Source organism: Gastrolobium bilobum, unplaced genomic scaffold, assembly GCF_033153095.1.
Source record: "Gastrolobium bilobum isolate Gb01-03AN ecotype WA unplaced genomic scaffold, APGP_CSIRO_Gbil_v1 utg79983, whole genome shotgun sequence".
Taxonomy (NCBI): domain Eukaryota; kingdom Viridiplantae; phylum Streptophyta; class Magnoliopsida; order Fabales; family Fabaceae; genus Gastrolobium; species Gastrolobium bilobum.
The window spans coordinates 4,081-16,814 of NW_026899686.1; the positions used below are offsets into that span (position 1 = coordinate 4,081).

A 12,734-nucleotide genomic window follows, 5' to 3' on the forward strand; every position below is an offset into this window, starting at 1 on the left:
TTAACCCTTTCACCGTTCTTGTACCTTCTTTGATAGGGATATGATACAATTTTTCTAGGCAGACTCAGAAGGACGTTTGTTTTCTATCAGATACCCTTATATGAAAACTGACCATATAAACTATTATATAACTGGCCTATCACAGTTATTTCTAATTAACTTCCTTTAATGCGAAATGTCAAAACGTCAATTACCATTAATGCGAAACGTTACCATAATGCAAAACGTTAAAACGTCAATTATCATTAATGCAAAACGTTACCATAATGCAAAACGTTAAAACGTCAATTATCATTAATGTGAAACGTCAATTACCTTAAAGCCTCTTTTATTATTAATCAAACCAATTGACACACATCACACATGAGACACAAATAGTTTTACAATCAGAGCCTCGGTGTACCGGGTTTGATCCTCACTGCCTCTCAAACTTTCTTTCTAGTGGAATTTCTTTCTTCGTACAGGTAGTGAGCCTGTGCATTGTCCACTCTTCAAGCCCAATGGACTCTCGTGTGAGTAGGCATGTTGAGATATATAAAACCACTAATGTAGCCTCACCCAACAGCTTAAACTTTTGGGTTGAATTGGTTCTTTTACATGAACTTCCTCCTCTATGTTTTTTAATCCTTTGTGCTAAAATTATTTTGGTATCTGTTTGTTGTAGGTACCCAATTGTCTGGTTAACCTCTCAGCATTTTTCTCTTGCTTTATAGTGGCACTCTTCCTTTCTTGGAGACTTGCAGTAGCTGCTTTTCCATTTTCAATTATGATGATCATGCCAGCGATCATATTTGGGAAGGATCTGAAAGAGCTTGGAAATAAAATGAAGGATGCATATGGAGTTGCTGGTAGCATAGCAGAACAAGCTATCTCATCAATTCGTACTGTTTATTCATATGTTGGTGAGAAGCAAACACTAAACAAGTTCAGCTCTGCTCTTGAAAAAGTTATGCAGCTTGGCATAAAGCAAGGTCAAACAAAGGGATTGGTTATTGGGAGCATTGGGTTGCTATATGCTACTTGGGCATTCCAATCTTGGGCTGGGAGTGTTCTGGTCAGGACCAAAGGAGAAAGTGGTGGTCATGTGTTTGGTGCTGAAATATGTATCATTTGGGGAGGATTGTAAGTATCTTCAGAATTTTTCCCCCTTTTCTTTTTAAAGTTTTCCTAAGTAGTAGTAAATGTTACAAGTTTTAAGATAAAAACTCCTTTAAAACATGTTCATATTACTAGGGAAAATGAGTTGGATGTACTAAAATATTCTGATAAGATATTGAATCAACGTATGAAATAAATTAATATTGTCTTGGAGAAAAAAATGTGCTTCTCTTGGCTGTGGTAGTTCGCTTGCCACTAGTGTTAATTTCAAGTTAAAATATGCAGGTGTCTGATGAATGCACTACCAAATCTTGCTCACATATTAGAGGCAACAATAGCTGCTACCCGGATTTTTGAGATGATTGACCGAGAGCCAACTATAAACTCACATAAAGAAAAAGGGAAGATCTTAAAACATGTGAGAGGAGAGATCAAATTTAAAGAGGTTGACTTTAGTTACCCATCAAGGCCTGATGCACTGATTCTCCAAGGACTCAATCTAAAAGTGCAGGCTGGTAAAACAGTAGGCCTAGTTGGAGGGAGTGGTTCTGGCAAATCTACTTTCATCTCCTTGCTTGAAAGATTTTATGATCCTTCATATGGTGAGATATTTCTTGATGGATATGATATAAAGAGACTCCAACTTAAGTGGTTAAGGTCCCAGATGGGACTGGTAAATCAAGAGCCAATTCTCTTTGCAACATCCATAAGGGAGAACATTCTATTTGGCAAGGAAGGAGCTTCAATGGAAGATGTTACAAGCGCAGCAAGGGCAGCAAATGCACATGATTTCATTGTTAAACTTCCTAATGGATATGAAACTCAAGTAAGCCATGAATTATCTCCCATTTCACACTTCCTGTCTTCTTTCTTTTTTTATTTCTCCTTTTGATTTTGATAATTGTAAAGCGTAAATTCAGGTAAAAAGTTTAAACTATTAGGTGAAAGTCATAATAATGATTTTTTATTATATTTCTCTAATGCATCCCTTCATTCAAGAATCTCTTAGACTTAAAGAGTGAATAATATACAAATCACATGCTTCTGCTAAGAAACTCTATCATAATAATTATTTATTAATAGAATGGGGGATAGTGAGGATGAAAATCATGATCACTTGATAACATAGGCTCCGAATTTCATGTAAAGCAACCAATTCAACTCAAAAACTTTAATTGTTAGGTGAATGTCACATTAGTAATTTTATATTATATTTCTCTAACAATAACGAGAACCTTGACCAACAATTTTATATTGCTGAATTTGATTGCTTAGAAAATTGTTACTTGTTATTTAGGTGGGACAACTCGGAGCTCAGTTGTCTGGGGGGCAAAAGCAGAGGATTGGCATTGCAAGGGCTTTAATAAGAGACCCTAAAATCCTACTACTTGATGAAGCCACTAGTGCTTTGGATTCACAGTCTGAAAGAGTAGTGCAAGATGCCCTTGATTTAGCTTCTAGAGGCAGGACTACAATCATCATAGCCCATCGCCTATCCACAATTCGCAAGGCTGATTCAATAGTAGTTCTTCAATCAGGAAAAGTGGTTGAATGTGGTTCACATAATGAACTACTCCAACTGAACAATGGACAAGGTGGCACTTACAGCAAAATGCTACAACTGCAACAAACAACAAGTCAAAACGAAAATGCATTGCATAATAATATAAACAAGAGTCCTCATGCTATGGAAAATCTAACAAGTCCAACTTCAAGCTGGAAGAGCACCCCAACTCATCATGCATTTAGCCTCTCACAACCATTTAGCCCCATATATTCAATCAGTGTTACAGGGTCATGCTGTGATGACTACAACAGTGAAAACTTTGAGAAATCTTCTCATTCAAACTTCTCCCAATGGCGTTTACTACAAATGAATGCCCCTGAATGGAAGTATGCTTTGTTGGGGTGTTTAGGTGCCATTGGTTCAGGAATATGCCAACCAATTTATTCCTATTGCTTGGGAATAGTTGCATCAGTTTACTTCATAAAAGATGACTCTCGCATCAAATCACAAATAAGGTTGTACTCTTCCATCTTCTGCTGCATAGCCATTGTCAACTTCATTTCAGGCCTTCTTCAACATTACAATTTTGCTATCATGGGAGAGCGTTTGCTAAAAAGGGTGCGAGAAGTTTTGCTAGAAAAGCTGATGACCTTTGAAGTAGGATGGTTTGACCAAGAGGAGAACACAAGTGCAGCAATATGTGCACGTTTGGCAACTGATGCCAACTTGGTTCGATCACTTGTTGCTGAAAGAGTGTCATTGTTAGTTCAGGTTTCCGTTATGGCTTCCCTGGCTTTTGTACTCAGTTTAATCGTTACTTGGAGGGTTGCTATTGTCATGATCGCTATGCAGCCTTTGATCATTGCATGTTTCTATTCAAAAAGCATTCTAATGAAAAGTATGTCAGGAAAAGCACGAAAGGCTCAAAGAGAGGGTAGTCAGTTAGCAATGGAAGCCACTATTAACCACAGGACTATTGCTGCATTCTCATCAGAGAAAAGGATACTGAGTTTGTTCAGAACTGCTATGGAAGGCCCCAAGAAGGAAAGCATCAAGCAATCATGGATTTCAGGTTCCATATTGTCAGCATCACAGTTTATAACAACAGCATCTATAACTTTGACTTTTTGGTATGGAGGCCGGTTATTAAATCAAGGGTTAGTGGAATCCAAACATCTTTTGCAAGTTTTCCTCATTTTGATGGGTACTGGTAGACAAATTGCAGAAGCAGGAAGCATGACTTCTGACATAGCTAAAAGTGGAACAGCCATTAGTTCAGTGTTTGCATTACTTGATAGGAAGAGTCAGATTGAACCTGAAGATCCTAGACATGGTAAGTTCAAGAAGACTATGAAGGGCCATATAAAACTGAAAGACATCTTTTTTTCATATCCAGCAAGGCCAGATCAAATGATTCTCAAGGGCCTCAGTCTAGGTATTGAAGCTGGCAAAACAGTAGCATTAGTGGGACAAAGTGGCTCAGGGAAATCCACCATCATTGGCTTGATTGAAAGATTTTATGATCCCATGAAAGGGTCCATATCCATAGACAATTGTGACATTAAGGAATTTGATTTGAAAAGTTTGAGATCACATATTGCCCTGGTGAGTCAGGAGCCTACCCTCTTTGCAGGAACTATACGTGACAACATTGTGTATGGTAAGAAGGATGCATCAGAGGATGAAATAAGAAGGGCAGCACGTCTTGCAAATGCTCATGAGTTTATAAGGTAAAGTTTCTAATTTCTCTTTTTCACTCAAAATAAAAATTCTAAAGAACCAATTCAATTCAGAAACTTAAATGACACATTAATTGTTTTATATATTATTTCTCTAACACACCTGATCGAACTCGTGATTACTTAATCATAGAAGCTCTGAAACCATAAAAAAAAAATCAATTCAACCCAAAATATATCAAACATACAAAAGTTAGTTGCTTTCAAAGTTACACAATTTGCTTGATGCAGTTCAATGAGAGATGGGTATGATACTTGGTGTGGAGAAAGAGGAGTGCAGCTATCAGGAGGGCAGAAACAAAGGATAGCAATTGCTCGAGCAGTGCTTAAGAACCCATCAATCCTTCTCTTAGATGAGGCAACAAGTGCTTTAGACAGTGTGTCAGAGAATCTAGTGCAGGAGGCGCTGGAGAAAATGATGGTTGGAAGAACATGTGTAGTCATAGCTCACCGTTTGTCAACAATACAAAGTGTTGACTCCATAGCTGTGATTAAAAATGGTAAGGTGGTAGAACAAGGATCACACTCAGAGTTATTGAACGTTGGATCAAATGGAACTTATTACTCCTTGATTAGGCTACAACATGGTCACTAAACTTGATGTCAATACGCATATGCATTGTTTCTCAATTTTGTTTCCTTGCAATCCTGAAGAACCGTGCCATTTTCACATAGTTTTAGTTATAACTTAATGTTCTTGGCTAATGCTATTTAATCATAGGTCGTGATTGGATTATCAAACTTTCTTTCATTTGGGTAGATGCCAATAGTTACAGTGGAAAATATGAAATGATAATTTTGTTTCACAGGCATTAACAACATAGGTATAAAGCCCAAAACAAAGGGTAAAACACTTCTTCTGCCGCAGAAGTTTTACAGCTACATACACAATTTATGCTATATTAATTTTATTTTTATTTCTTCCAAAAACACGGTGAGTTCCACGTTTGTTTCTCTCTGCTGCAAAAATTGATCCTCTGCAGAGGTATAAAGTCCAAAATATAATAACCATCACTAGTAATAATAGATTTAATATTGAAGAATAATTAGAAGTAAAAGAAATAAAGTCACCTTTGATAAAAAAGAGTTAAAATGACAATTAAAGGATAAAAATGCGAGTAAACAAAGTTACCCGAAAAGTGAAAGTAAAGTTAGAAACATAACTAGAAAAATATTCTAATTCATTGAGTAAAGTTTGGTATTGAATGAAAGTGTGACCTATTTTATACTTAGAAAACGTGACACCTCCGTATTCATTTTTCTTTCATGCGCGCTTTCTTTTCTTGTTTTTCTCTCTCACCGTAGCCTCCATGGAAGCTTGGCTTCAAGCTTTCCTTCCTTGATTTCTCACTCTACAATCATCAAAATCCTAAAGTGCATTAGACGAAATCTATAGTAAATCACTCAAGGAATCCATTCCACCATCTATTTTGGGCTGAAAGTGCTTGTGGAAAAAGATATCCTCTTCCCCCAATTCGGATCACTATTCATCAAGGAAAGAAATTGTAAATTTTCATGGGGCTTTGCTTGGAGGTTGTTCTCTAGGCTTGGTATAAAGAATTAGAGGTGAGAAATCTCTATTTCCATGGTTTGAATTTTGTGATTTAAGTTTTGAAAATTTGAAGTATGTTTTGGTGGGAAGCTTGAGTTTGAAATTTGAAAATTGTGATGAATTAGTGTTGTGTAGTAAGTGGTAATGTAGAATAACTATGAATATGTGTTTAAAAAATTTAAGAAAAATTCCCTTGAAACTACCCTAGGATTCGGCCATAGTAGGTTATTTAGGATTTACCGTGCAAAAATTTAATTGCCTAAATTGTGAAGGTTTGAATAGTGGTGTACGTTGAGATTAAGTATCAAGGTGAGATTACATTGTGGAAAAATCCCTTGGAAACCTACCCTATGCATTTCGGCCTTTAGGGGGCGTTTGGTTGAGGAGAAATTTTTTGAATACTAGGGAAATGTAATTGATAAGGAAATAGTTGGAAAGTGAGTTTGATAGGAAAATGTAAAAAAAGTTGTTTGGTTGTAAAAAATATAGATGGACAAATTAGGTAAGATTTATAAAGTCTATGTTTGATTTGAGGTAAAATATAGATGGGGAAATAAGTGACAATTACGAAAATATCCCTGTTTTTAAAATTTTTGGGAAAATAAAAAAATTGTAAATTTGAGGGGGCATTTATTTGATGCCATAAATCAATAGGCAGACAAATCCTGATCAAAGCTTTCAATAACACTAATTTGCAGTGAAGGAGTTGCTACGATCAGCCTTCAGTAGACAAGGGCTCTTCGTTGATAGTTGTCCAGGCCAAACCAATTGGAAAGTTGCGAGACAGTACATTTTCTTCGCCTCTTTCTTCATGCTTTACATGAGGGTATTACAGTCTTATCTTGATTCCACTTTTGCCATTTTCCCATCTAAGGAGAAAAACCCACCTCCAATTTGTCTTTCCTAATAGTGCCAATAGCTTGCTTTCTACCACCAGATGAAGAATGATAGGGAAATATAATGGATGGGGAACTTAAGAAAAACTGCCTACCAAATGTGGGTGTCTTAATTTGCCACTTTTATTTGCATAGGCAAGTTATAGAAAACCCTCAACCAAACAGCACCTTAGGGTTTTATAAGGGAAAATTATGTTCAAATTATTTTAGTGATGCATTTAAGTCCTAATGCATGATTTAAGTATGATTTGGTAGTTAAATGGTTTAAGGCAAAATGAGAGGCACCTTAGCTCCCTTGTATAAGTTGCCATGACTTTGTGAACAAAAATTAGACAAAGTTAAACTTAAAAAAAAAAATTATGAGAATATATGAATAATTTAGGGGCTAAGTGTGGGTTCTACGAACCAGTGGTTGTGTAAAAAGAATTGATGAAAATTCCTAGCCTTTCTTGGTATTGATTTTGGCCATTGCATGAATTCTGGAACTAGGAAATGTTAAAAATTGTAAAGTTTATGTTAGAAGCTTGGTTGGGTCATTTAAGGACCCTAGGTAATTATGAAACCGAGTGGTTGCCTGTGTTACGAGTAATCATCCGTAAATATGTTAAATAATGATCTTAAGAAAAGATGGTCTTGACTTGTAAATTGGCATAATGTGAAGAAATGAAAGTAAGCAATAAGATGTATGCCTTGTGTAAATTTCATGGCATAATAACATTTTATTGATTTCGTTTTGAATTCTTTCTCTAGGTGTGCCTAGGGACTGAGCGTGTTTGGATTCCTTTGGAGCTAGATAGGTAACTTGTGTTACAAGTGAGCAAATTGGTAAAGCTTCAAAAGGTAAGCTCTATGTTTATGGGGTTCGCTCCTACCTTGTGTTCCGCCATAGTGTACGGACTGTGGTCAGGTTGTATGATATGTATGAGATATATGATATAGATGCATTCATATAGAGCTATATGATGATGTGATATGATAGGTTTTGATGTGTTTACTTTGATATCTTTTGAGGTGTTTACTTTGATATGTTTTGATATGATTTATGTAATGATCTATGGATATTGATTTGTTTATGCACTGAGGTCCGCTTGGGGTCCTCCCTTGGGAACATAGTGCACTGATTTTCGCTTGGGGTCCTCCCTTGGGATTGATTGTGTACACCTCTGTTATGTGATGATCTTTGACCATTGATCCTATGTGCACTAATATCTACTTGGGCATCCCTCGGGACTGATAGTGTACATCTCTGATATGTTTTTGGTTCCGCTTGGGGTCCTCCCTTGGGAACATGTACGTTGATTTCTGCTTGGGGTCATCCCTTGGGATTGACTACGGACATCTCTGATATGATATGCTTTGTTCTGATGTGATTATTGTGATGATTTTTGTATATGATATTTGTTACGTGCGTTGATTTCCGCTTGGGGTCATCCCTTGGGAATGACTGCGTACGTCTCTGATAAGATTTGTGTATATACTTTGTTTAGTTATGATATTTGATTATATGATATGTTATACGAGATATGTTCAGTATAGTATGATATATGATTTTTTGTATATTATGTATCTGACTGTCATGCAGGAAGTGAGCCCAGGGTATGGAGAGTTCTCTATAAACCTGGAGTTTACTAGAGATTCGTCTCTAACCCCGTTTGGGGATATGATTTCAGGAACACAGTTAATTGAAGAGCCCTTATGGGACAAGGACACTACCCATGGCTAGAGGTACTAGTATGAGGATATGGAGTTCTGGGTAGCCGGAGGCTACTATTTATTATAGATGTTATTTTTGAGGAACATGTATTGTTGTATAGTGTTCTATTCATTTAGTGATCATGAGGTCTGATCCTTTATTTTGTATATGGCCTGTATATGTTTAGTACATGTCTTTCAGTTGGATGCATGTATATTTGAGTATTTAGGCATGTTGATATGATGATGTAGTATTCAGTTTATGTTTATGTGTTGGATTGCATGTTGTTAGACATAGTGGCACGGAGCCAAGTTATGCATGCGCCCATGGATGGGTATATGATCCTATATGGATATATGGTATGTCTGAAAGTATATACTGTATAAATTGTCTATCAGGGTACCTTGAGAGTGAGATTTGCAAATCCCCAATTGTCTGATTTACAGAGGTTACTCTGTTTGTTTTTTGTCTCCGTCAAATAAGAATTAAATTAGAAGAAGTATGCAATGTGAGATGTCATGTGAAAAAGGATTAAAGAAAAAGAAAAAGTTAGCTCGTATTTTCGTAAGTTAAGTCTTCTGCTGTTTCTGTTTGTATCATATTTATGCCATTTTAATTTTATTTTAATTTTTCAAAAAATATGGTGGGTCTCACATTTGTTTCTCTTTGCTGCAAAATTTGATCCTCTGCAGAGGTATAAAGCCCAAAACAAAGGGTAAAATACTTCCTCTGCCACAGAAGAAGAAGTTTTTTACAGCCATAGACTCATCACAATTTATGCCATATTAATTTTATTTTTATTTTACAAAAAATATGGTGGGTCCCATATTTGCTTCTCTCTGCTTCAAAATATGACCCTTTGCAGAGATATAAAACCCAAACCAAAAGGTAAAACACTTCTTCTGCCACAGAAGAAGAAGTTTTTTTACAGTCATAGACTCATCACAATTTATGCCATATTAATTTTATTTTTATTTTTCAAAAAATATGGTCGGTCCCTCATTTGTTTCTATCTGCTGCAAAATTTGATCCTCTGCAGAGATATAAAGCCCAAAACAAAGGGTAAAACACTTCTTCTGCAACAGACGAAGAAATTTTTTATAACCATAGACTCATCACAATTTATGCCATATTTTTTTTTTTTTTTCAAAAAATATGGTGGGTCCCACATTTGTTTCTATCTGCTGCAAAATTTGATCCTCTGCAGAGATATAAAGCCTTAAACAATAAAACACTTCTTCCGGCAACAGAAGAAGAAATTTTTTATAACCATAGACTCATCACAATTTATGCCATATTTTTTTTTATTTTACAAAAAATATGGTGGGTCCCACATTTGTTTCTATCTGCTGCAAAATTTGATCCTCTGCAGAGATATAAAGCCCAAAACAACAGGTAAAACACTTCTTTTGCAACAGAAGAAGAAATTTTTTATAACCATAGACTCATCACAATTTATGCCATATTAATTTTATTTTTATTTTACAAAAAATATGGTGGGTATAATAATCCTTACTAGTAATTGTGGATTTAATATTAAAGAATAATTAGAAGTAAAAGAAATAAAGTCACCTTTGGTGAAAAAGGAGTTAAAATGACAGTTAAGGGGTAAAAAGAGTGTAAGAAAAATTACCCGGAATGCAAAAGTAAAGTTAAAAATATGACTAGAAAAATATTCTAGTTCATTTGATAAAGTTTGGTATTAAATGGAGGTGTGTAGATAGATAAGCATTTACCCAGTTAAAGTAACTTAACTTTACAAACCGTAAAAATCCTTTAAATCTCTTTTCCTTCTACGTGCCACTGTCGTTCTCTTTTTTTTCTCACCGAAGCTTCAATGGGTGTTAAGGGTTAGGGTTTTCTCTCTCTCTTTCCTCTCATTTCCACTCATTTTGCCACCAAAAGCCATGATGTCATACATGCATCTTTAAGGAAAAAGGCTAGTGAAGCCATTCCACCACTCTATTTAGGCTGATTTGGCTTGTGGAGAGAGTTATTCATCACCCCCAATTCGTGACACTATTCATCCTTGTGAAAAAGTGGGGCTTTTGAGCAAGCAAAGCTTAGGTTTTGTTCTTTGGAGCTTGGAATAGCAACTATAGGTAAGAAACCTCTAATTCTATGGTTTTATGTTTGTGAATTAAGTCTTGATAATTGTGAGTATATTTTGGTGGGAAATAATTTAGTTTTGAAATTGAAATTGATGATGAATTGTTGTTGTTTAGGAAGTTGTAGTGTGAATTAAGCATCAACCTTTGATTGAAAATTGAAAAGTCCCTTTGCACCTTCCTCCCTAGGTTTCGGCCTTGATAGGTTAGATAGGGTTTATTGTGCAAAAAATTTAATTACATGGATTACGAATGTGTTATGTTGGTGTAAGTGGAGATTTAAGTGTAAAAATGAAAATACCAAAGTGAGAAAAATGCTATGGTGTTGTACACCTATGTTTCGGCCTATAGGGTGATTTAATGATGAATTATGTTACATTTTGTTGTGTTTCCAATGCATATAATTGATAAGATTAAGAAGTCAAATGACTTGAAAATCGTTGAAAGATATCTTGGTTCTCTTTAGGTATGTCCACGGCTTTATGAAGAAAAGTGGCATGAATTATGTTTAAAATTTTCAAGCGGATACCGAGTTAATTTAGGAGCCAAGTGAGGGTTCTAGGAACTATTGGTTTTGCCAAATAAATTGATGTAAATTCCTAGTCATTCCTAACATTGGTTTCAGCCATCTAGGGTCTTTGGGGGCTAGGGAGTGATTAATGTTGTAAAATGGTCTAATAAGAGAATTTATGAAAGTATGGTCTAGACTTGTGTATTGGCATAAGATTGTCAAAAATGTAAAGAAACGAAAGTAAGCGATAGAATGTATGCCTTATGTAAAATCTCGGCATGATAGCATTTTATTGATTTTTGTTTTGGATTCTTTCTCTAGGTGTGCCTAGGGACTGAAACGGGTTTGGATCCTGTTGAAGCTATACAAGTAACTTGTGCGACAAGTAAGCGAATTAGAAAAGCTTCAAGAGGTAAGCTCTATGTTTAAGGAGTCTTTTCCTGCTTTAGTGCTCCACCATAGTTAGTGAACTGCGGTTGGATGGTATGATTGTTTTGATGCCTTGTATAGATGCATTCATATAGAGCTATTTGATAACATGATATGACTTGTTTTGATATGATTTCTGAATTGATTGTATGGTACACTGATGTCTTCTTGGGGTTTCCCTGAGATTGACGATGTACGCCTCTAACATGTTCTGGTTCCGCTTGGGGTCCTCCCTTGGGAACACGTGCGTTAAATTTCGCTTGGGATCCTACTTGGGAATGACGGCGCACGCCTCTGATAAGATATGTATATATGCTTTGTTCTGTTATATGTTGCATTTGTATACTCTGTATCTGACTTTCATGCAGGAGTGAGCTAGGGGTATGGAGAATTCTCTATAAACCTAGAGCTTATTGAGATTTGTTATCTCATCCCTCTTTGGGGACATCATTTCAGGTTCTCAGATTCCCGGTGAGTCCTGAGTAGGCAGGGACGCGACCCGTGGTTGAGGCGTTTGGACGGATCAGATTTTGAGTAGCCGTACGCTACTACTATTTTGCAGTGCATTTATGTGATTTAGTATTTCAGCATTTTGTGCATCATGATGTCTGATCCTTTACTTGTATATGGCCTGTATATGTTTTGTACATGTCTTCCAGTTTGATGCATGTACATTTGTGTATTCAGGCATGTTGATATGACGATGTAGTATTCAGTTATGTTTACGTGTTGGATTGCATGTTGTTAGATATATTGGCACGGAGTCATGTTATGCATGCGCCCATGGATGGTTATATGATTATATTTGGATGTCTGGTACTTCTGAAATTATATACTGTATAAACTGTCTATCAGGAACTCTTGAGAGTGGGATTGAAAAATCCCCAGTTGTCCGATTTACAGAGGTTACTCTGTCCGATTTTCGTCTCCGCCGAATAAGAATTAAACTAGAAAAAGGAAAAGTTAGCTCGTATTTTCGTAAGTAAGTCTTCCGCTGTTTCTGTTTGTATCATATGCATGTTAATTGAACCGGCTCGAGACAAGGATGTTACAGTGGGTCCCACATTTGTTTCTCTCTTCTGCAAAATCTGATCCTCTACAGAGGTATAAAGCCCAAAACAAAGGGTAAAACACTTATTCTGCAACAGAAGAAGAGGTTTTTTACAGCCATAGACTCATCACAATTTATGCCATATTAATT

At 36.1% G+C, this 12,734-nt stretch overlaps 1 protein-coding gene across 1 annotated transcript; it reads left to right on the forward strand.

Annotated features, from left to right (window-relative positions):
* Positions 1-664: 664 nt before the first annotated feature.
* Positions 665-4,939, forward strand: LOC133292573 (putative multidrug resistance protein; the record flags this gene model as incomplete). Its single annotated transcript, XM_061490999.1, has 4 exons — positions 665-1,122; positions 1,384-1,924; positions 2,396-4,335; positions 4,576-4,939. Coding segments are annotated over 4 exons (3,303 nt in total), but the record flags the coding sequence as incomplete, so codon positions are not given.
* Positions 4,940-12,734: the final 7,795 nt, after the last annotated feature.